Genomic DNA, 25,416 nt, shown 5'->3' on the forward strand with positions numbered 1-25,416 from the left:
TTCTTTTGGTACTCCCATACTGTTTGCTTATGCATTGAATGCAAGGCCTGCCCTGCACCAAAGTTACACGCACCCCAATAAACCTTTGAACCGAGGTACTGGATGGCCACAGGAAAACCAAGTTCACATTATTCATTTGTTACTCTCATACTGTTTGCTTATGCATTGAATGCAAGGCCTGCCCTGCACCAAAGTTACAGGCACTGCAATAAGTCTTTGAACCGAGGTACTGGATGGCTACAGGAAAACCAAGTTTACATTATTTATTTGGTACTCCCATACTGTTCGCTTATGCATTGAATGCAAGGCCTGGTCTGTACCACAGTAACACGCACCCCAATAACCCTTGGAACACTTGTTGAGTTCAGGAGTTGCAGAGGTTGTGTTTGTAAGAAAGGAAGATGCAGTTGGTGCCTACAAAATATACTACAACAGATACCTAGATGGACAACCAATAAAATGCAATCTTTCTTTGAATGGTAGTGTGATAACAACATCAGAACAGCCCATACTTCTAAGATTAAGCGACACCCCATCAAAGAAGGAAGGTGAATCTAGAAGAAACACAACCTCCTCCTCCTTCAGTGTTGCTTAAAATCCTCCAGCTGAAGTTGATCCTGATACTATCTTAAAAGCACTCTTTAAATCCTCAGGGTCATCAGCAGTCATCCAACCACCTGCATTTAAGATTAAGTTCTGATGACACCAACAGAACTTGGGAGACTATAATAAGAGAGATTCACAATTCACATATGGGCCCAGAGACTAGTTTAAAAACAACCCTGCATTTTTCTTTTTGGTTTTTGTTTAGTGCTGATGATCAACAGCAGGTAGTTGATGTTTGAAGGAGTCTGGCATCAGACATTGGACAATTTGGGGGGCGGAGCCTGAACGTTGGTGGAGCAAGAAGCAGGAAACCTGAGCTCCCGGACAAATGCACCAAAAGGGGCTCTAATATTACCAGAGCCTTCTTTTTATACCATCCCCGCATTACAACCCAAACCAGGACCCCACTGGATCGCATAGACCCTGGGTGGCAAGTCACGTTCGGGATAAAGAAGGGATTCATATAACTGTGGCCCTGCAGGCGGGAGATTGCCGGAGTGGCGGAAGGATATACTGCTAACAGCACCATCGCCTCGGGTAGAGGACTTCACCCCTGACCCAAGGCTGTCAGATAAGAGAGACCCCGGAGCTAACCCTCCCCTGCAAATAAGGTACCATTGCGAAACCCCCTGACCAGGACACATAAAATCGCTACTATTCTCATAGCTGGGGGACGGCTACAGAGAGTGTGTATCACGCCGCAGCATTGAAAATAGTCCCGTCGGGCTTGCAGAAGACACGCGGCCCGGGACCTAGAATAGACGTGCAGCGGCACGCTTCAGCCTCCTCCCCTCTCTGCAGTCAGTGAGAGAGATCTGAGGAATTCAAGCGTCTCCTGGAGCTGAGGTAACATTGAAATAACAGAAGCAAGGTGACGGAGTGTCTTAAGCAGAGGGGTCTGATTCAGGGGACAGAGGACCAGGAGAGCATGGTCATTCTCCCTAACTCCGTAGCAATAAAGGAGATAATCAATTAATCAAGTGGGGGCCTGAGACTGTCTGACCCGAGGGGTGCGAGGAGAGAAGGGAGTAATATAAGGAGCCTTAGATCTGTATTAAGCGCTCCCCCCCCACCAGTGCTGTCCCTACATCTTTCATCCCCCCCTTATTTGCTTTCTAATTAACCCATGTTATACCTAGCTGTACGAATATAAGAGAGGATTCTCTGGAAAACCAGCAGAAAGTGGTTATAGACTGCCATCTAGTGACCAGAGCCAGAACGACATCTCTTTCCATTGTTTATCACTTATAAGATTGGGCATAAAATGGAACATTAGCTAAATTCATAGCCAGCGAGAGGAATTCTAATCTTCAAACTGCTCTATTCTTCTCTGCTTTAGATAACTGCAAAAATGGGGAGATCCAGCGTAAAAACGCAAAAAAGCATGCCCAAACCTACAAAGTCCACTACGCAAACAGACATAGATGACTTTCTTACAAAACAAACGGTTCCGTTAGATTCTCTTAAACCATCCAAGCTTCGTGATTTGACCTCATTAGGAGATTCAGATTCTGAACCGGAGAGTGACTCTGACACGGGCAGCACAGCGAGAGAGGCCTTAGTCACTCGTTCGTTCATCAAACGTATATTGTCTAAAGCTCTTGAGCCAATAGGACAAGAACTTGCAGAGATAAAACACGACCTAAAACTTCAAGGCCACAGACTTGAGACATTGGAAAATTCGCAAGTTGCCATGACGCAAAGTTCGAACGCTGTACTAGACTCTTTAAAAGTCCATGAAATCCAACTACATACAATTCACACGGTGCTAGAAGATCATGAGAACAGAGAACGTCGTAACAACATAAGAGTTAAAGGCCTTTCTGAAACGGTGGCCTTTGAGGCGTTATGGAAAGCAACACAAGAGATATTCAAAGAACTACTTAATGAATCAGATCCGCAGGAAATTGAACTGGTGAGAGTACACAGAGCATTGCGTCCGAGGCCTTCTCAAGGGGAAACTCCACGAGATGTGATCTGTCGCTTCCTCGATTATCGAGCAAAAGACTTAGTTCTTCGCAGAGCGCGGGAGGCGCAGGAGATCTCGTATGAAGGCTCACAAATTAAACTTTTCCAGGATTTATCGGCCAGCACTCTCAGGAAGCGGAGGATCTTGAAACCGTTCACTGAAGCATTGATAAAAAAAGGCATCCGTTTTAGATGGTTGTTCCCGTTTGGAGTACATATCACAAATGGAGACAAAGGTATCTCAGCAAGAACATCACAAGACATCAAAGAGGCATGTGAGTCCTTGGGGATTGAGCTGGAGGCCTACCCGGACCTGGAGTCCTTCCATTCGGCGACCCTATTGCATCCGCTGCCAGATGACCCGGCGTGGCAGATAGCCCTGACGCCAAAATCACAAAGGCTGAAAAGGAAGCTGACAAAGACCTCGCTTCCTAAGGACTCCAGAGACAATACTTGATCTTTGGGTTAGACCCAGATTTTGCAGTTAAGTTTTTCTTGGTGTCTACCCCAGTTGGGGTATTGAATGTGGTTGAAGCAAATCTGATGGGGTTGGCGTGCTTTTCCAAATATGGGTAAGCACTGCTGCCACATCTATCCAATAATTCGTTGTAAGGTTTCAACCTAGATTTAGTTACAGCCCAAACTGGGCATTCTCCTAGAATGGAGCATTTCATATTTCATATTTAGTTTATAGGTTGATTGGAATTTTCCTCAAGCTGGCATTCTATGAAACAATGTCAGTAGGTAACTATGGTACGTTGGCATATTGGTCAATGATATTGTGCAACTTAATAACATGGATAATGTTAATATTGTGTTCTCCCCCTCTTTACCTTTCTGTTTTCTCTACCCTTTTCTTTCTTTCGTCTGGTCTACTTGTCCTAGACCCCCTCCCCACACCTATAGGCACAAGGATTCGTCCCCGTCGTGAGCTGCAAGGATGCTGCTGTGTACAGAAACATGATGGATTCGGATAAGGTACACACATTCATCTCTTTTAACGCACATGGGCTGAACTCTCCAAACACTAGACGCCACACATTACAACTATTCAAAAAACAGCAGGCAGCAGTATTGCTTATTCAGGAAACGCACTTCAAACCGGATAAATTGCCCTCCTTTGAAAGCTCGATTTATGATAAATGGTTTCATGCGACAACCACCCAGTCCGGTTCCAGAGGAGTGTCAATAGCAGTGGCAAGGGGAGTGCCCTTCCAGCTAAGAGAAACTATGGCGGACCCTCAGGGTCGTTACATCTTTGTCAAAGGTCTACTAAACGGTGCCCTGGTAACATTGTGCAGTTTATACGCACCAAATAAAAAACTATTGAGATGGGTACTCTCAACACTGAAAAAAATTGATGGCTTTAGAGAGGGTGCATTGATAGTGGGTGGGGACTTGAATGTTGCATTAGAGCCTTTGCTAGACACGACTAAACAGAAAAGTTCGCTCTCACCTAAAGATCTTTACAGAATAAAGTCACAACTGGGATCTCTACAATTGATTGACACATGGAGATATCTAAACCCCTCTGACCGAGACTACACCTTCTACTCCCACCCTCATAAATCTTACCACCGTTTAGACTATATTTTTATATCCAGTAAAATGCTTGCCAATATACAACAGGCGAAAATAATTCCGAATATTTATTCCGATCACTCTTCGGTTTTGTTAAAATTCTCATTATCTAAAGCCTTTCCCCGACATAGAGTATGGCGGCTCAATGAGTCAGTACTTGGAAGTACCGAGGTACAGACACGTATAAACAAAGTGCTCTCCCAATATTTTGAGCAAAATGCTTCACCAGAAATTTCCTCACAGATACTATGGGAAGCACATAAGTCAGTTGTCAGAGGGGAGTTGATATCTATCACTTCCTTTCTAAATAAACTGCAACAAAAAGAAATCCAGGATCTTTATGATAGTATATCACAGCTGGAGCTTACACATAAACATAAAATAGATCAACATAGCTTAGAGAAGCTGCAACAAAAAAGACAGCAACTTAAAGACATATTAAACTCGAGATCTGCTAAGCTATATGCAACATGGAAAAACAGAATGTACGTCCATGGAGACAAAGCATCCAAATTAATGTTATCACAACTGAGGAAGCGGCAGTCACGTACGCTGATTAACTCAATTAAGAATGAACAAGGGTTCAGCTCGCAAGCTCCTGAGCACATGGAGCGGGCATTCCTTGACTACTATAAGAAATTATATAATCTCCGTCCGGAAGATAACGCCGATTCCGCACTTAAAAGAAGCATGGACACTAGGTCCTTTCTAAGCACTTTAGATCTGCCTGTCTTGTCTGATTCCCAAAAACAATATCTTACTAGACCTTTTTCACTGGGGGAGTTGCAGTCCGCCCTGTCAAAGTGCCCGAAGGGGAAAGCGCCCGGTCCAGATGGATTCTCAGCACTTTACTATAAATCCTTCTCTGGCCTCCTACTCCCACATTTATTGAACGTTTGCAACGCAGTTTTACAAGGCCACCCATTGCCAAACCAAATGCTTACAGCCAGAATATCCCTAATACACAAAGAGGGGAAGGATCCTGAACAATGTAGTAGCTATAGGCCAATCTCTCTCCTTAATGTGGACCTAAAAATCCTAGCAGGGCTGATGGCAAAAAGAATGGCCAAGTCATTGCCAAATTTGATTTCCTTAAATCAGACCGGGTTTGTGGGTGGAAGGGAGGGAAGGGATAATGTCCATAAAGTATTGCACCTTCTTCAATACGCAAAAAATCGTAAACTACCATTGATGCTTCTTGGAACAGATGCAGAGAAGGCCTTTGACAGGGTGGACTGGGTATACCTACGGGAAGTGCTGATCAAGTTTGAGATACCCGAAGCGTTTATAGCAGCCGTAATGGCAATGTACGATAAGCCCACAGCACATATTAGGATTAACGATTTTACAACAGATGCATTTACTATAAAGAACGGAACAAGACAGGGCTGTCCCCTATCCCCGTTGTTATTTGTGCTAGCAATGGAACCTCTCTTAAAGGCCATACAAATACATGAGGGAATAGAGGGTATTCGCATCAATAAGACACACTATAAAATAGCGGCATTTGCGGACGATCTCTTAGTCTTGATGACTAATCCTTTGCTGGGACTCCCAACATTGATGGCTCTTATAGATCAATATAGCAAAATTTCCAATTTTAAAGTAAATATGTCTAAGTCGGAAGCGCTAGACATACATATATCCCCGAATACCTTAGCTAAACTAAAAAGTACATACCCATTCACCTGGCCAAAACAATATATCAAATATTTAGGTGTAAAGATAGGAAGATCGGATAGAGACCTTTTTCAACAGAATATTCCCCCCCTAATTGCCTCAGTAGAAACCATCATGAAATCATGGAGGGACTCGTATGTGTCGTGGATGGGAAGGAAAAATTTACTGAAGAGCCTAATCTTACCCAAGTTTATATATATTTTCCAAATGCTCCCTATAACCATCCCCAAATCGTATCTTTTTAAAATTAATACATTATTCCGCAGATATGTTTGGAAAAAGCAAAAGCCCCGATTAGCATACAGGACATTAACATTAAACAAATCAAGGGGCGGGATGGGTGCACCAGACATAATGAGGTACTACCAAGCGACAATGCTTACCAGAGTGGTAGACCTGTTGCGGTCTCCTAACAATAAGCAGTGGATTGAGGTGGAGGAAGCCCTAGCACCTTATCCCCTGAGATCCATCCTTTTGGCATATCCTTGTAAAAACATAAACAAAAATCTACCTAATATACACACCAAAGCTACCTTAAAATTATGGAAGGGATTGGTGAAAACTCTAGTTCCCCCTTTGTCCCCCTTACTCAAGTTGGCAGATATAATGCCACATGCATCTTATTCCCGAGACAATGATGTAATCAAACCCGGTTCCCTGGCAAATGTAGCGGTTGATGACCTCTTGGCGGACGGGGCACTCCCCTCCTTTCAGGAACTGAAGAAGCAACCAGGGCTTTCCAACTTGACCTTTATACAATTCGGCTCTATAAGAGACTCCTTGGCACGGTATCTTTTAGGAGCAGACGTTACCCGCCCACTGACTGCATTTGAGACTCTCTGTGCAACAAAGGATAAACCCAAAAAGATAATGTCATCTATTTACCAGATTTTAAATATAACTGACTGTTGTCTCAAAAGAGCTTATATAACACATTGGGAAAAGGATTTGGGATTCAAGTTTACCCCAAATCAAATATCACACATTTATAATTCATCTCATGGCCCATCACAATGTGTTAGAGCACAAGAGAATTCCTTTAAAATAGTCGCCAGATGGTATATTACACCACAGCAGAACACTTATTGGCGGACGGGGTCTTCTGCTAGATGCTGGAGATGCTGTGATTCGGAGGGAACATACTTACATATGTGGTGGTCCTGTCCACCCCTGCTGCAGTTCTGGCGACTAGTAGAGGATTATATCGGGGAAATTGTGGGCAAAAAGCTTACTTTGACACCGGAGATAGTGCTTTTAAATTTTCTGTCACCGACTGGACATAAAAATACTGCTCTGTTGACTCAACACATTCTTTCAGCAGCGAAACTTTTGATACCTATGAACTGGAAGTCAACTACCATTCCATCTATATCCCAATTGCAAGAGAAGGTAGATATGCTATATCAAGTAGCCAAACTGGCTGCCTTGGTGAATGGCTCACTTTCAGCTTTTGAAAGAGTATGGCACCCATGGACCCGATTCAGATCCATTAGTAGAAGTTGATAAGGCTATGGTGGCCTCCTTGCTTGGCTTTATCAGAGTGGACGAAATCCTTGTTGCCTGGTGTTCCCCCCCCCCTCCCCTTATCTCCCTTATATTCCACCCCTATATCCCAACTTCTTCCTCTAATTACTTGACCTCCTGTCCCTTTACTCCCTATACTGTTTTTTTTTCTCTTCTCTTTTCTTCTTTTTTGTTCTTCTTCATCTTTGTTTGAAATCATGGCATATGTGATGTAGCAGGGGCGTGTGGATGGGAAGAACCCAGATTTGAACCCAGATAATCCTGCTGCTGGAAGTTCCTTTAAGGCTGTTGGTGTCCTTAAACCTCTATATATCAATAGTTTTTGCCATGAATTGATATTTCAAACTATCTGTTTATCTCCCGAAAAGTGGAATTTGTAGGTTATATAATAATTTTGTAAGCTACCCTGTTGATTGCTTTCTTTCGGATGTAACTTGCAGATTTCAATAAACAAAACATTAAAACAAACAAACAGACATTGGACAATTTATCCTGTTCTCAGCATTGTAGTACAGTTCACCTTCGTTGTGGGGCATTTGCGTTATTGCATCATGAATTTCTGTTTTCCCCTTGCTCTAGTATTGTGATACAGCACGATTATGGTTCTACTGTGCTGTCAAGGGAGGCTAAATAAATGTTGAATAACTTGTTTACATTTCTTCAATAATCTTTTTCAACTGAAAAGATAATCTTTATTGTTTAGTAGTTTTAATATCTCAAGGCCTTCATATTCCTTTAAATGGGGGGGAATTACTAAGTGTCCACCGACTGTGCTTTAGACAAATACATTTTTTAGGTTTAATTAATGTTTCACACTGTACAAATGTAATCCAGAACTGTTCAATCGTAGGCAATTCTTATTGCCCTGCGGCTGAAGTATTTTGTGATATCTGTGATCAGAAGACAGAGAAATGCTGAAGGGAAAGAGATCACAGTAATAGTGATCTAAATACTGAGATGTGTACAGAGGAATGCTGGGAGGACACAGATTGTGGTTTTCTATCAACTTCATCTGCATGTAAAAATTTTTATATAATGCTGTTAATTAAAAAAAAGTTACTCCAGTGCTGGCAGGGCGCAGTGCCATAGCACAGCTATCTATTTGCTCTTCCTGTCCAACCCTATGACTTTTTTTAAATTGATAGTTATTTTAACTTATTGGGAGGAGGGAGACACAAGAAACGATAGGTGAACTCTGCAGAGACCACAAACACTCCTTTGCAAACAATAACATGGCTGTTGCATCATGGAACACGTTCACCCTAGTGTTCTAGTGGTGGTGCCTGAAGAGACGTGGAGGATATGTGGTATCCAACAAAGTGGCCATTTCTATGGGATATATTGTGTGTTTTCATGTAAATGCTGTGTATTTTTATGTGGACATGACATTTTACATACTTTGTTCGACCTGCTGCCAGGCAGCACAAGGGTTAATCTTCTCCTCCCAGGCTTGATCAGGTGACCCAGCTATGTTTTAATATGCAGAAGGTTTCAGGCCTCCAGATAATTTTTTTTTGTTGTGTCTTAGCCTACTTATTCACACAATTTTTCTGCCCCAAACATAAAAAAAAATACAGGAAAGATATTTGAAAGTGGGCTATCTCCATCAGAAGCCTCTTCTATCTGTGGGATACAAATTGTGGCATTTGAGTTTTCCATTGAACTGTTTTTCCTGTGTCTTACCCTAGTTATTGAAAACAGTTTGGTGACCGACAGGATTCATATTTTAAACTGTGGTTTAAATGCACACGGATCACATATCAGTTGGCTTAAAATTCAGCCATTTGTAGTGAATGTGGAAAAAATTGTAGTCCATTTAAAATGGCCAAGGCACGGGGAAGTGGATGTGATGGTGGTGGTGCATGCAGAGGCCGAGGCCGTGGGGAAACTCAAATTTGGCCACAACAAACACCCACATCTTCTCGCTCCACCTTCCTTTCCCAATTACTAGGGGACCGCAGCAGTACACCATTATTGAAGCCAGAGCAGTGTCAAAAGGTTGTTGGTTGGATAGCGGATAATACTTCCAGTCACTTTGCAACCACCACCAGCACCCTGTCTTCCACACATTCAAGTCTGAGTAGCCGTGACTTTGGATCACATATTCCTCACCCTGAGCCTCCTTCCACCCACCATGCCGAGTAACATGAGATGACTGATCACACACTTGGAAACTCTGAAGAACTGTTTTCACGTTTCCATTTATAGATTCAGGCCTCTCTCCTGGTCCACTTGAAGCGGGGCAAGATAATATCGCATGTTGCGATGCCCAAATATTTGAGCAGCCACCGTCACATTGAGGAGACGGTGGGAACGTGTCACAAGAGGTGGACGATGAGGAGATACAATTTCCAGAAAGTCAGGAGGAGGACCAGGGAGTGTAAGTGGAATACGAGGTGGTGGATGATATTATTATTATTATTAGTCCTTTTTATAGTGTCATTTATTCCATGGCGCTTTACATGTGAAAAAGGGGCATACATAGGCAAGTACACTAAACATGAGCAATACAAGGCACACGCAAATACAGAAGGAGAGAGGACCCTTCCCGCGAGGGCTTACAGTCTACAGGGGATGGTGAGGATAGACAAGTGCACGGTAGAGCTGGTCATGCGGCAGTTCAGTAGACTGAGGATCACTGCAAGTTGTAGGCTTGTCGGAAGAGGTGGTTCTTCAGGTTTGTTTTGAATGTTTCCGTGGTAGGCGAAAGTCTGATGTGTTGGGGTAGAGAGTTACAGTGTATGGGTGAAGCACAGGAGAATTCTTGTATGCGGTTGTGGGAAGTAGAGCCAAGAGGGGAGTAGAGAAGGAGATCTTGAGAGGATCGAAGTTTGCGTGTAGGTAAGTACCGGGAGAACATGTCACAGATGTATGGAGGAGACAGGTTGTGGATGGCTTTGTATGTCATAGTTTTAGGGTTTAGAGAGGAGAGGCTGGGCAATAATGGGGAGACAGGTGGATTAGTCAGGCAGAAGAGTTTAGGATAGATTGGAGTGGTGCAAGACTGCTAGAGAGGAGGCCAGAGAGTAGAAGGTTGCAATAGTCGAGGTGGGAGATGATGAGGGCGTGCACAGGCGTTTTTGCAGTTTCTTGGTGATGGAGATGATGTTGCAAACTGTGGGATTGTATGAGCTGTTCCAGGCCAAAGTTGTAGATGGAGAAGAATAGGTGTCCTAGGACTGAGCCTTGGGGAATACCAACAGCATTACACAAGCACGTGTCCCACAACATTACCCGGGCCCTCAAGCATGCTGTTACAGAGAAAGTCCACCTAACCTTGGACACGTGGACAAGTGCTTGTGGGCAGGGACAGTACATCTTGCTGATGGCACACTGGGTTAAGATAGTGGAAGCCGGGACCCAGGTGGACCTTGTGAGACCATGTCACAGATGTATGGAGGAGACAGGTTGTGGATGGCTTTGTATGTCACGGTTAGGGATTTGAACTGTAGCCTCTGAACAATAGGAAGCCAGTGAAGGGCCTGGCAGAGAGGAGAGGCTGTGCAATAACGGCACTCTCAGCCAATCTTCAATAGGCTGTGCTGAAGTTAATATGTTTAGGTGCCAAACTGCACAATGCTGAAGACTCAGAGTTGTAGACAGCTCTGAAAGAGCAGGCAGATCTGTGGCTGACACCGCTGAACCTACAGCCAGGCATGGTCGTGTGTGACAATGGCCAGAACCTGGTGGTGGCTCTGAGGCAAGGCGAGCTCACACACATACCATGCCTGGCCCATGTGCTTAACCTCGTTGTTTCTCAAAAGCTACCAAGAGCTGCCGGATCTGCTTGTGAAAGTACGCCTTTTATAAAGTTAGCTACAGCATCATCCGCCCTTCCCATTCTTCAGCAGCGTTTGCAGTTTCCGGCTCACACATTGGAACTCTACACTGCATAAGTTGTAAAGGAATTGTGAGCAGAAGAGGGCAGTTGTTGACTAACAACATCAACAAGGCCGTTCAGACTACACACATAAGACCTCAGGTGTCAGACATATGTAGCAATTGTCATGCCCTCAGGCGCAGGCCCGGTCTCCGCTGCGCAGGGAGACCAGCGCCTATGTCGCAGCTCCACTGGTACTACTCACTCTGTCCGTGGCTCCAGACGATTAGTGGCTCCTTTCTCTGCTAAGGACCTGCATCCTCTGGGCAGGTCTCCCGGTAATGCTCTTAGTAGGCAAGCACCACTTCCTGCACATACTTAAAACAGCAGGGCACCTGTTCTCTATTAGGGCTGTCTGTACTGTGATGTTCTGTGCATAAAAGGCATCCTCCCCTTGAGGGAGGTGCCTGAGTAACGTGTTTATTCTGTGGGATTGTTGTCTCCAATTCAGGCCACACTCTGTTGAGCTCTGCATGCTAAGGCTAGTGTTGTCTTTATACTAATACCTCTGTCTCCACAGAATCTTCTGCTGGCAGTTCCCTGTCCTGGATCCTTCTGGATACATCTGTTTCTACCCCAGGCTGACCAAGGCTCTCCCCTCGGAACCATCCAATTATCTCTGCCGGGTAGATCAGCCTTTCTGAGATTACACAGAACTTCCGGGATTCTCGCCACCTCCTCTGTACGGTCTGTACGGGTCATCCCTCTGGTCCTGGTATCGCGGCATTAAGGTCACCTGGTGTTGCGATGGGGCAATGTCTGTATAGGGTACACCTTGCCCGGTGCATCAATACGTGGTTCTGTGTCATGGCCTAGAGGGTTCTTTCCTCAGGCACCTTTTCCTGTTGTGAACTCCCTTGCTCAGATTTTTGAGTCGAAGCTCCCTCTGCTCCCTCTGGTTGTTACTTTGAGTAGTGGAGCTGGCCAGGTGGATGGAGCTTCTCCACCTGACGATGATAATTGGGAATCTGAGATTGCTGGCTGGGAGCATATAATGTAGCTGGCTGCTCTTGAAGGTTGCTGGTGATTTTTTCCTCTGTGTGTATTTGGAGCTCTTTTGTCCCCTGCCTGATCTGCATGTTCAGCTAAGTGATTCTTTTGCTAATTCTTTGCATCTAATCTGGTTGTGTCTTTTTTTGCTTTCTGTTTTGCTGCTAGGGTTCAGCGTGCTCCCTGCTGGGGGCAGCGCTGGGCCCTGCTTCATATTTTGCAGCTTGTTTAGTCCCCTGTTATGTTAGTATCTTTTTGCTTGCTGCCAGTTTATATCAGAGTGCTGATCTTGCGGGGGTTGAGATCATATGATCTCAGGTTTTTTGTATATCAGAAGTGTTGGACTTTTTCAGGGTATTGTGTGTGATTACAGACAGTATCTTTTTCTGTCCTGTCCTGTCTAGACAGCTTGGGCCCCACTGGTTGCTCAGTCTGTTCTCTGCCTGTGTTTGTGTCTCATCTTGTCTCAACGACAATATATGTTTGGGGGCTGTCTATTCCTTTGGGGATCTGCTCTGGGGCAGTTTAGATTTCATCTTTCTGTCTTTAGGCTTAGATAGTCCTTCGGCTGTGACGAGGCGTCTAGGGCATCGTAGAAACGCTCCATCGCTACTGCTAGTTGTGCGGATAGGATCAGGGGTCTGCAATCCGCTTAGTTACCAAACTCTCTGGTCTTCTGGTGGCTTAGCCTGTTCCTGCCATCCTCCTCAGTGACCCATTCATAACATTTTCCGTTTGTTTGCTTCCTTTAATAAACATCCTTGGTCTCTTGTGTATCGGGTATACAGCTACCACTGCACCATCAGTGATCTAGTGAGTCCAATATACATCTTCATGCCCTGTGGGCATAACAGTTTGCTCAGGCCATGGACCCCGCTGATACCCGATACTCAGCCCAGAGAAAGTTGGCTGCGCTTCGACAGAGTCAGGATCAGCTAGTGGCTTTTATGCAAATCTTGGATACCCACCTGTCTACTCTACAGGCTGCCAAGCCCACCATCGCGACCCAGCTAGCAGGGCTCCATCTGGAACTCAATCACCAACTAGAGATGCAGACCCGCCTGTTGGACTACATGACCTCCGTGGAGGACCAGTTAACTAAAGTACTGCTGGTAACTGCTTCCCCAGTCCTTCAGCCTCCAGTACTGCATCCGAGGGTTGTGCCCACTACAGGACCCTGTCCTCGTCTCTGCAAGACTCCTCGTTACGATGGTGACCCCAAGTTGTGCAGAGGATTTCTCAACCAATGCTTGCTGCATTTTCGTTTTTTTGCCTCAGCATTATCCAACTGCCATGGTCAAGGTGGCTTTCCTTGCCTCTCATCTGGAGGGAGAGGTTTTAGCCTGGTTCAACCCCCTAAAGGAGCGGAATGATCCCATCGTGTCTGATCTACAGGTATTCATGGATACCTTCTGCAAGATATTCGATGAGCCTGGTCATGTCACATCTGCCATGGAGTCTCTCTTCAATTTGCAACAGGGCTCTCTCTCTTACATAGTTATTAAGGTTGAAGAAAGACTTTAAGTCCATCTAGTTCAACCCATATCCTATCCTATCCTGCCCTAATATGTTGATCCAGAGGAAGGCAAAAAAAACCCTTGTGGCAAACAGTAAACTTCACATTGGGGAAAAAAATTCCTTCCCGACTCCACATATGGCAATCAGACTAGCTCCCTGGATCAACGCAATATCAAGGAAACTAGTGTATATAGCCTGTAATATTATACTTTTCAAGAAAGGCATCCAGACCCTTCATAAATTTTAGTAGGGAATCACTCATTACAACATCATATGGCAGAGAGTTCCATAGTCTCACTGCTCTTACAGTAAAGAATCCGCTTCTGTGAGTATGCTTAAACCTTCTTTCCTCCAGACGTAGAGGATGCCCCCTTGTCTCCGTCACAGGTCTAAGAGTAAAAAGATCATTAGAAAGGTCTTTGTACTGTCCCCTCATATATTTATACATTGTAATAAGATCACCCCTAAGCCTTCGATTTTCCAAACTAGATAGTCCCATCTTCTAGTTTACAGAAATCCTTCTGTAATATAAAATTGTCCTCCTCTGTATTGATTACCCTACAGAGTTTAGTGTCATCTGCAAATATTGAAATTCTACTCTCTATGCCCCCCACAAGGTCATTAATAAATATGTTAAAAAGAAGCGGGCCTAATACTGACCCCTGTGGTACTCCACTGCTAACCGTGACCCAGTCCGAGTGTGCTCCATTAATAACCACCCTTTGTTTCCTATCCCTGAGCCAGCTCTTAACCCACTTACACATATTTTCCCCTATCCCCATTGTTCTCATTTTATGTATCAACTAGAGTTGAGCGAAACGGGTCGAAAAAATTCAAATGTCACCGACTTTCGCCAAAGTCGGGTTTCATGAAACGAAACCTGACCTTAGCGTGAGGTCGGCCACGAGGTCGGCGACCATCGCCCCAAAGTCGCGTTTCAAAAGATGCTTTTGCGCCCTTTTTCAGCCAATCAGGAAGAACGGACACTGTGGGCAACGTGATGACATAGGCAGCAGTTACCACCATGTTTGTGAAGGGCATGCCAGTGATTGGCTTGCTTTGTGTGGCGTCACAGGGGGTATAAAAGGGCGAGCACGCCGACCGCCATGTTACTTATGCTGATCTCAGAATAGGGAGAGCTGCTGCTGCTGCTGATTCTGTAGGGAGAGCGTTAGGCAGGGAAGAAGATACCAAAAACTACTTCTGCTGCTAGCGATTTTGCCTGTACAACACACCAGTTACTGTGCAGTACAATGGGAGGTTATATTTTGGTGCATCAGCTCTGTTGGTTATTAGGCTGCCTTTTAAGGCTCCCTGATAGCTGCATTGCTGTTTTCACACTGCTGAGCAAACTGCTTTTTTCAAAGCAATCCAAATTTTATTGTTTTGTCCTGGTGAGTTACTGAGCGTTCATTTTTTCACACACTGTACAGCGGTGTACGCTCCTCACACAGTACTGTGTACCGGCTGTTATCACGGCCAAATTGAAGCTATCTGTGTGTGACTCTGTAAGGAAAAGCCAAGGAGTTTGTCCGTTCTTACAGACCTACACTCTAGGGAGATTCCAATTCTGCCCAATTCTATATACACCTTGTAGTTAGTCATACACTAGGCAATTTCTGCCTGTCACATTGCGGTGTAATCTGTCCTGGGCCAGAGACAATAGTTCAGCGGCCAAATTGAAGCTATCTGTGTGTGACTCTGTAAGAAAAAGCCGAGAAGTTTGTCCGTTCTTACAGACCTACACTCTAGGGAGATACCAATTCTGCCCAATTCTATATTCACCTTGTAGTTAGTCATACACTAGGCAATTTCTGTCTGTCACATTGCGGTGTAATCTGTCCCGGGCCTGAGACAATAGTTCAGGGTCCTCCAATCTACAGTGAGCTTCAAATTCTCACCAATACTATATGCAGCTTCTGCCTTCTTATACACCAGCCAATTTCTGCCTGTCACATTTCGGTGTAATCTCTACTGGGCCTGAGACAATAGTTCAGCTTCCTCCAATATACAGTGAGATTCAAATTCTCACCAATACTATATACAGCTTCTGCCTTCTCATACACCAGCCAATTTCTGCCTGTCACATTGCGGTGTAATCTGTACTGGGCCTGAGACAATAGTTCAGCGTCCTCCAATCTACAGTGAGATTCAAATTCTCACCAATACTATATACAGCTTCTGCCTTCTCATACACCAGCCAATTTTTGCCTGTCACATTGCGGTGTAATCTCTACTGGGCCTGAGACAATAGTTCAGCGTCCTCCAATCTTCAGTGAGATTCAAATTCTCACCAATACTGTATACAGCTTCTGTCTTCTCATACACCAGCCAATTTCTGCCTGTCACATTGCGGTGTAATCTCTACTGGGCCTGAGACAATAGTTCAGCGTCCTCCAATCTACAGTGAGATTCAAATTCTCACCAATACTATATACAGCTTCTGCCTTCTCATACACCAGCCAATTTCTGCCTGTCACAATGCGGTGTAGTCGCTACTGGGCCTGAGACAATAGTTCAGCGTCCTCCAATCTACAGTGAGATTCAAATTCTCACCAGTACTCTATAGACCCTTTACCTTGTTTTACAGTACCATATAGCTGTTGTTATTTTTGGTACCTTTTTCAAAAAAATGAAGAAGTATGGTGGAAGAGGCCTTGGAAGTGGGTGGGGGTTGCCAGCTGGTCCTGATGGTGGTGTTGGTGGTGGTGCATCTGCTGGTTGTGGCAAAAGCACAATAGCACCTAAGGCAGGAGGTGGTGAGCCAGCGTCATTGTCTGGCTCCACAAGGCCTCATAGGCTCCCTTTTCAGGGAGTAGGTAAACTGCTTTTAAAGCCGGAGCTTCAGGAACAAGTTTTGGCTTACATTGCTGACACAGCCTCCAGCTCTATCGCCTCCTCTTCTGAAGTTTCAAAAAATAAATACACTGTGTCGTCAGTGGAGGTTCCTGGTCAGGAACAACACCTTTCCTTGTGTCCTTCACCCCTACCAAAAGTGAAGGATGCGGCAGGCCACACTACAGATTACTCCATGGAGCTCTTTTCTCATACCATGCCTGGGTTATCTAGTCAAATCGTGAATTCCCCCGTCCAAGATGAATCTGACATGGAGTGCACTGATGCACAGCCACTGCTAGATTTATCTGCTGGTACATTCACTCAGAGCACTACATTGTCCTCGCAGTGTACTGAGCCAGAATCTGACCCTGATGAAACTCAGGTGCCCCTTCCCGCATACTATACCACCATACATGGTGACACAGAAGAAGGTGCACATGACATTGAAGAGGAGGTGATGGATGACCCAGTTGTTGACCCAGATCGGCATCCATTGGGGGAAGAGGGTGCCGCTGCCAATAGCTCAGAAGAGAAGGAGCATCCGCAGCAGGCATCGACATCGCAACAGCTGTTATCTGGCAGGCCCCGAGCAGTCCAAAAACGGGTTACAAAAAACAAAAGAGTTGCAGGACAGCTTGGCCAGACGGTCAAAATAGCACAACGTGCAAGGCCTCAAAATGTCTTCCATAGTAGGAAGAGTGCAGTGTGGCACTTTTTTGAACAAAATCCTAATGATCAGGCAAAGGTTATCTGTAAGAAGTGCGCAAAGACCTTTAGCCGAGGGAAAAATCTGAGAAATTTGAATACCAGTTGTATGCTTAGACATTTAACCATCATGCACTTGCAAGCGTGGACGGACTACCAAACCTCACGTACCACATGTGCAACTGCTCCCAAAGAAGGTAGTCAGCAACGCTACATTGTTTCCCCCACTGTAAGCCCACCGGTTAGCACACCACCAGCAGCAAATTTGAGGTGTCGTCGCAAGGCCAAAGCAGTCAGGGAATCACAATGTTATATCAACGAACGACTGAATCTAGGCCATCAGAAAGAACACCAACTCCATCACCATCATCAACCCTCTCTCAGTACGCCATGTCCACCATATGCAGCTCTCAAGTCCAGCTCACCTTACCAGAGACTATGAGTAGGACAAGAAAGTACTCATCCTCTCATCCGCGTACACTGGGTTTGAACGCCCACATTGCCAAACTAATCTCGTTAGAAATGATTCCCCAACGGTTGGATGAAAGCGCAGCTTTCCGCGAACTCATGGCCTACGCAGTACCACGCTATGACCTACCCAGTCGCCACTTCTTTTCTCGCAAATCCATCCCAGCCCTCCACCTTCATGTGAAAGACCGCATTGTCCATACACTCAAGCAATCAGTGAGTGGAAAGGTGCACCTCACAACTGATGCATGGTCCAGTAGGCATGGCCAGGGCCGTTACGTGTCCAGCACTGCGCACTGGGTTAATGTGGTGGATGCAGGGTCCACAGGGGACAGCGGTGGTGGGACAGTGCTGTCTAGCCCACGGTATAGGAAACAGTTGGCTGTAGGCGTTCGACCCTCCTCCTCCTCCAGAATCGAAAGCTCGTCCACAGAGCGCAGTCGCACAAGCACTCCATCTGCAGCTGCCAGTGTTGCACACGAGGTGTCCCCCTACCGATCAGCTAGTGGAAAGCGTCAGCAGGCTGTGTTGCAGATGATGTGTTTGGGCGACAGACACACCGCGGAGGTACTGGTCAACTATTTTCAGCGACAAACTGAGTCATGGCTGGGCAGTCTAGATCTTGAGGCAGGCAAGGTAGTTAGTGATAACGGCCGGAATTTTGTGGCAGCCATAGCCCTTTCAAAACTCAGCCACATACCTTGCTTGGCTCACACCTTGAACCTGGTGGTGCAGTGCTTCCTCAATAATTATCCAGAGTTAACAGGCCTGCTCCATAAGGTTCGAAGACTGTGCTCGCACATCCGCCGGTTGCCGGTACACTCCAGTCGTATGCAGAAGCTGCAGCGATTGCTCCAACTTCCCAAGCACCGCCTAATTATCGACGTTGCAACAAGTTGGAACTCCACCCTGCACATGGTTGAGCGGCTGTGCGAACAGAGGCAGGCCATAATGCATTTATGGGAGGATACACTGGCAAGCACTTTGAGGGCAGACATGGAGTTGACAGGTGTGCAGTGGTCGAAGCTGACAGACCTCTGTAAAGTCCTTCAGTGTTTTGAGGAATGCACATGGCTGGTAAGCGCAGACGATGCCATCATAAGCATGAGCATCCCACTTATGCATCTGCTCATGCAAACTTTGACGCACATTAAGGAGCAGGCGTCTGCAGCCGAGGTAGATGAGGAGGAAGAGGAGGAGGGAAGCCTTGATGACAGTCAGCCATTGTCTGCTCCGGGACCTCTCCTGGGCGAGGTGGAGGAAGAGGAGGAGGATGATGATGGGGATGATTATTTAGGGGAGGAGGATGCTTCTCGTGGGGCAAGAGAAAATGTTGGCGTGGCAAGGTCTGGTACAGGGTTTGTGCGTGACTGGAGGGATGTGGATTTGCCAGAAAGTGCTCCTCCACCCAGCACTCGCAGTGCATCATTGACACCGGGAACATTGGCCCACATGTCAGATTATGCCTTGCAGATCCAAAAAAGGGACCCCCGCATTGCCAAAATGATGAACAATGACGACTACTGGTTGGCCAGCATCCTGGTTCCATGCTATAAAGGCAAATTCCAAAACAATGCCACAGGAGAACCTTGACCTAATATTGGATAACAAACAAGCAACTCTGGTAAACCGGTTGGTTGAGGCATTTCCAGCACACAGCAGCGGTGATGGTTCTCACACGAGCCGTAGGGGCCGGGGGCAGCTTGGAAGAGGTGTTTGTGGTGCACACATCAGAAGTGGCATTGGAGACTGGGGTTTCATGACCATGTTGTAGACTGATTTTTCAAGTCCCGCTCACACGACTGGTAATACTGCATCAATTGAAAGTGACAGGAGACAGCAGTTGTCAACTATGGTTACAAACTACTTCTCGTCCCATATCGATGTTCTCCCTCACAGGTCATTCCCATTTGACTATTGGGCCGCTAAACTGGACACCTGGCCTGAATTGGCACAATATGCCTTACAGGAGCTCGCTTGCCCAGCTGCAAGTGTGCTATCAGAAAGAGTCTTCAGTGCAGCTGGATCAATCCTGACAGAAAAAAAGACCCGTCTGTCGACCCAAAATGTGAATGATCTAACCTTCATTAAAATGAACCATGCATGGGTTTCCGAGGATTTTGTCCCACCTTCCCCCTGATGACACATAGGTTGTCAGAAAAATAGCATGCTTTGGTCTTCCTCTTCCTCGGACTTGACCAATTTCGCCTTTAGCAGCAGCTGAATGTCCCAGATCAACATATGCCATTTTGTAAACCTCCCTAACTGGGCTGCCTCCCCCCCATGGCCGGGGTCACCACCTAGCGCACACAACAGTGCGAGTGCCATTGCCCTGGACAGGTGGGTAGGCCAACTCTTGGGCGCGGGCACTGGCACAGGGTCCCTCATAGTGCAATCAAGTGTCTCTGATGGTGGGGGTGCACACCCGCCGTCAGACACACCGCCGTACTATGAGGGGCCCAGTGTAGTCTGGGCTGTCAAATCCTTCACTGGGACTGCCACTACAAATTTGTTGAACTGATAGATGATGGTTAAGACGTAGCTATGCCCTGTCCCGCTGGCCGGGCTCTAGCTTCAGATGATCAATGGCTTCCATTTCTTATGTACGTCGACTCACAATGACATGCAGTGGTGGTTTATCATCAGCTTTCACAGTTTTCCTACTCACAGACGTGTAACATTCCGGCGCACATTTTTAAATGTGCCTTCTCATGCCAATCCCATAGAATCGCCTACGGCCTGTGGCTTCTGTCTTTTGCACTCCAAAGTTACGTGACAGATCATGATAGGCAGTGAGCAACATGTTTACATCTCTCCCTGTGATAAAAATTTGATGGAGATGAGTAACGCTGATGGGATCAACGGTACTGCGATACAGCAACACTTTCTTCACAAAGTTATGTTTTCGCTGTCTCCACACACAAATTAATTGAGGGTCAGCATCGCCTCTGAGAATTGTGACGGAAGTTTATCCCATGAATAGGAATTCCTAGATTTCTGCAATCACTAGAATTTATGTCAGTAATTGTATGCATCTCATTTCCTATGTCGGAGAGGCTGGACTGTCTTACTGAGACAGAAATATATATGAAGATTTAAAAATACCACCAAAAGTGTATACTGGTGTACGCTTCAAAAACATACTGAGAACATGGAGATTTTAAATGTTTAAACTATGCTATATATACCTGCTATCCAGTGATAATGTACCCTTTCTCACCTTTGTCCAATCACGTCTAATCCATACTGGGCCTGAGACCGTCTGAGCCTGCCTCCTGATCTGTAGACATAGGTTTTTAATGTGTAAACTATGCTATACATACCTGTAATCCGGTGATACGTTACCCTTTCTCACCTTTGTCCAATCACGTCTAATCCATACTGGACCCGAGACCATCTGAGCCTGCCTCCTGATCTATAGACATAGGTTTTTAATGTGTAAACTATGCTACATACAGTATATACGTGTTATCCGGTGAAACTGTACCCTTTATCAACTTTCTACAATGTTGTCGAATCCATACTGGGCCTGAGAACGGCTACCGAGCTGTTAAGCAAGCTACAGCACCTGTGGTTTGGACACATAATTTTTTCATTTTGTCAGGAATGCCGGTTAGGCCTAATTCCATAATTGCGGTTGACCTGCACTTACTGGTAAATCATCGTTCGCGGGGAAAAATTGAAATCCCAGATCCCCATCACTAACGGTGTTCAGCGGGTTATCAGCACCTGTAAGCGACAAAAGCTGGTCCTTTCAGTGTAGCACGCAAGGGCATGATAGACCCGTTATTGCTCGATCTCGCATGCCAGAGCCTCGCGTATCCCTCTAGTAAGCTTGACGCGTACCGCGGGGGCATGCCGGAGTCTCGGTCGTTAATGGAATAAAGCTGAGAAATCACTAGCACAACTACAAACGGACATACCACACCACACACAGAATCGACAAAACTTGCAATCTGTCCATCTTTTCTGTAGCTTGTATGGCTGTGGTTTCCCGAGTGGAGTCCAATGAAGCCACAGGCTCCACTCCTGGTGGTGCCCTTTTGGACATTCCTTTAAGGTTCAGCTTTGCAATCATACAGCCCCCGGAAACCAAACACTTTGCCTTCATGGACGCAGTTTGGAGGTTCGTGGGAATAACGCCGCCCCATCGGCAGTTGGCATAATTTATTGGTGGGAAGTCCGACGGTATATGATCGTGTTCGATGTCAGAATTTTTTTTTTTTTGGTTTGTATTTTACATTTTTATTCCAGCCTTTCTTGACTTCATAAGGGCATGACAAGCCTATATCTGTGTCTCCTCCACCTCCTTTTACTCCTCCACCTCTTTTCTAAATGTAGTTGCCCTTTTCCATATGTTATTTTTGTCTTCTGAGCATTTTGTCTGCTTTGGGACACCTTTAAAGGTGTTTTGTAATTGTTTTCTATGTGTTTGTATGTGTTTGTGTTTGCCTGCCATTGTTTTCAATGGGGTTCGACGGTGTTCTTCGAACGTTCGACGAACATTCGACGAACTTGCCTCCTGTGCGACGAACCAAAACACTAGCGGGGTGGCTCAACACTACTCCTGATATATAGAAGTACATTGTTAATGTTTAAACTATGCTATATATACCTGGTATCTGGTGATACTGTACCCTTTCTGCCAGGAAGTCCTCCTCCAACCAACACTCTAAGTGTATCATTGACACCTGGAACATTGTCCCACATGTGTGATTATTTCTTGCGGATCTTCTTGTTATATTGTGGTGTGATCCATCTTGAGCGTGTGAGTGTCTATGGGTTACTCCTGCAATTTAGATGTACATTTAAAAATTACCCCAACACTGTATACAGCTCTACGCTTGTGATACATTACCCATTTACTGCTTGTTATATTCTGGTCTAATCCAAACTGACCAAGTGAGAGTTATTTTCTGACTGTGGAAATAAATACTGAAATTGACAACAATGACACCTACACTGTGTACAGCTGTACTCTTGAGATCCATTACCGTTTTACGGCTTTTTAGATTGTGTTGTAATCCAATACTGAGCCTGAGAGTGTCTGTGTGTGCCTCCTCAAATATCTACGGAGATTTAGAATGTTTAAACTATACTATATATACCTGCTATCTGATGATACTGTACACTTTGTCTAATTTTTATATTCTTGTCTAATCCATACTGAGCGTGTGAGCGTCTCTGAGTGACTGATGGAATATATAGAGATATTGACAATTATCCTTTGACTGAATAGAGCTGTATGCTTCTGATACAGTGCCATATATCTGATGTTATTTTGGGTCTATTTTCTACAAAATTTTGAAGTTTGGTGGAAGAGGCCGAGGACGTGGGCGTGGGGGGGGCAGCTGGTGCTGATGGTGGTGGTGCATCTGCTGGTAGTGGCAATAGCAGCTAAGGCAGGAGGTGTTGAGCCTGCGTCATGGTCTGCCTCCGGAACGCCTAGAAGGCTACCTTTTCTGGGAGTAGGTTAACCGCTTTTAAAGGCGGAGCACGAGAAACTGGTTTTGGCTTACATTGCCGAAACAGACTCCAGAAAATATGCCCTCCTCTTCTGAAGTTTCAAAAAATGCAAGCACTGAGTTGTCAAGTGCTGGCTCCTGGTAAGGAAGAACCCCTTTCCTTGTGTCTTTCACCCCCACCAAAAGTGAATGATGCAGCAGGACACACTTCACATTAGTCCATGTAGCTCTTTCTATCATACCATGCCTGGGTTATCAAGTCAAATCGTGAATTCCCAAGTCCAAGATGAATCAGACATGGAGTGTGGGTGGCCAGCCAGGGCAGTGGGGTTAATCGGTACCGGGCCGTTGTCTCACAGGGATGTGTCACGGTGGTGGTGACCCGTTCCGTGGCCCTGGACGTCCATGCAAAGGGTGAATTACGTTTATAGGTGAATGATACACCACCTGTGGTTTCTGATTAGATTGACCAGCGCTGCAGTGTCGCTTCTCTGGGACAGATGTTGTGGTGCAGCTAAGATGTAGAAGCCCTGCACAGGTAGGGCCGTAGTCGCAGGGCAGATGAAAGAGTTGGTAGATGGTGTGCAGTGCAGGATGTAGCAGAGCCATGCGCCAGGCGCAGGAGATAGTTGACAGACACAGTCGTGCAGTTCCTTTACCTGTACTTGGTAAGTGCCGTCCAGGACCCAGAGTACAGATGGAGAAGGAGTTGGTCTGCCTGGAAGCCAATTTTGAATTCTCTCTCTGCAGATAGGTAGTGTGGCCTCCATTCTAGCGCTTATCTGAGGTACTCGCAGTGCTGAGTTCAATGAAGTTCCCCCTGTTGACTCTCTTTTGGAACTTTCTCGTATGGCAGGCAACCGTAGCCTTTTCCTTCTGGCTCCCACACGTCGATGCTGGGGCCTCCGAGCCTTAGTTGGGAACAGAGCATTTACAGCTGCTACTTCCTCCGGTTTCTGCTGCAGGAACGTCAGTGTCCCTACAAACTCTGAGACCGGAATCCGGACCATGCGCTCCAGCTAGGAGTGAACCTTAACTCTGCTCATCCTCCAGCTCCCCTTCTCACCTCCACACACTTCCCCTTCCCTGCACAGAGTGCCCTAGCTTACCTCCTCCCGACCACGGAGAGCAGCTCCTCAGCAGTCAGGTTCAGAGGTCTCCCTGCTGGCCTGGAGTGGGAAATGTGTTGTGTGTTGATTGAACTGCTAAAGAGATCCTTCGTTGCTCCCAAGCATGACATCACACTCCCTAGGAGGAAGGTAATGCCACTGTGGCGACCGTACTCCTGGGGACGCCACAAGTACACTGATGCCCAGCCACTGCTAGATGATTCTGCTGGTACATTGACCCAGACCACTACATTCCCCTCACACTCTACACAGCCAGAATCTGACCCTGAGGAAACTCAGGTTCCCCTTCCCGCATACTATACCACCTTATAAGGTGACAAAGAGGAAGGTGCAGATGAAAGTGCAGGTTCCTTGAGCAGGTGGGGGGCATACTCATGGGCGACACCACTGGCACAGGGCCCCTCATAGTACGCAAAAGTGTCTCTGCCGGTGGGAGGGTCCACCCGCCGTCAGACACACTGCCACACACCGCCGTACTATGAGGGGCCCTGTGCCAGTGCTGTCACCAATGAGTGGGCCCCCCTGCTTGCTCCGGATCACAGCACTTGCAAAGTTGAAATACTTACCTCTCCCTGCTCCACCGCCATGACGTCTTCCGCGTGTCCTGACAGTGATATTCTGATCAGAAGGTGCAATGACATCACGTCTGTACGTCCTCTGCCTAAACAGCCAAGTGCAGTGAGATGGAAGATGGGGACGACGAGGAGTCCAGACTAGTACAGGGATTCCCTAGAGAGGAGACTTATTTAATTGTTTTCAATGTTGGGACAGCAATTTTTGGGGAGCACTATACTCTGGAGAATGATATATGGGGCCCACCATACACTGGAGCATTCCAAAGGTGGACATCAGACACTGGAGCGGCATTTACAGGGCCCATTAAATACTGGAGCATTAGAAATGGGGCCCATTATATATGGAGCATTATTTGGGCCCATAAGACAGTGGAGCTTCATCCATGGGGACCAACATATGCTGTAGCATTATTATGTAGAGCTCATCATATACTGTTTCAAACATTATATGGGACCAATGATTCTGTATGGAGAAATATATGGGCCTC

General features: G+C 46.0%; 1 protein-coding gene across 1 annotated transcript; it reads left to right on the forward strand.

Moving 5' to 3' along the window:
* Positions 1 to 946: 946 nt before the first annotated feature.
* Positions 947 to 7,821, forward strand: LOC141091915 (uncharacterized). Its single transcript, XM_073577697.1, has 2 exons — positions 947 to 1,452; positions 1,946 to 7,821. The coding sequence occupies exon 2, from the start codon at positions 1,958 to 1,960 to the stop codon at positions 3,029 to 3,031; it is 1,074 nt and encodes a 357-aa protein (XP_073433798.1). The 5' UTR covers positions 947 to 1,452; positions 1,946 to 1,957; the 3' UTR covers positions 3,032 to 7,821.
* The last annotated feature ends 17,595 nt before the right edge of the window (positions 7,822 to 25,416 follow it).

Source organism: Dendrobates tinctorius, unplaced genomic scaffold (genome assembly GCF_039654945.1).
Source record: "Dendrobates tinctorius isolate UK_male_01 unplaced genomic scaffold, ASM3965494v1 ptg000057l, whole genome shotgun sequence".
Lineage (NCBI taxonomy): Eukaryota > Metazoa > Chordata > Amphibia > Anura > Dendrobatidae > Dendrobates > Dendrobates tinctorius.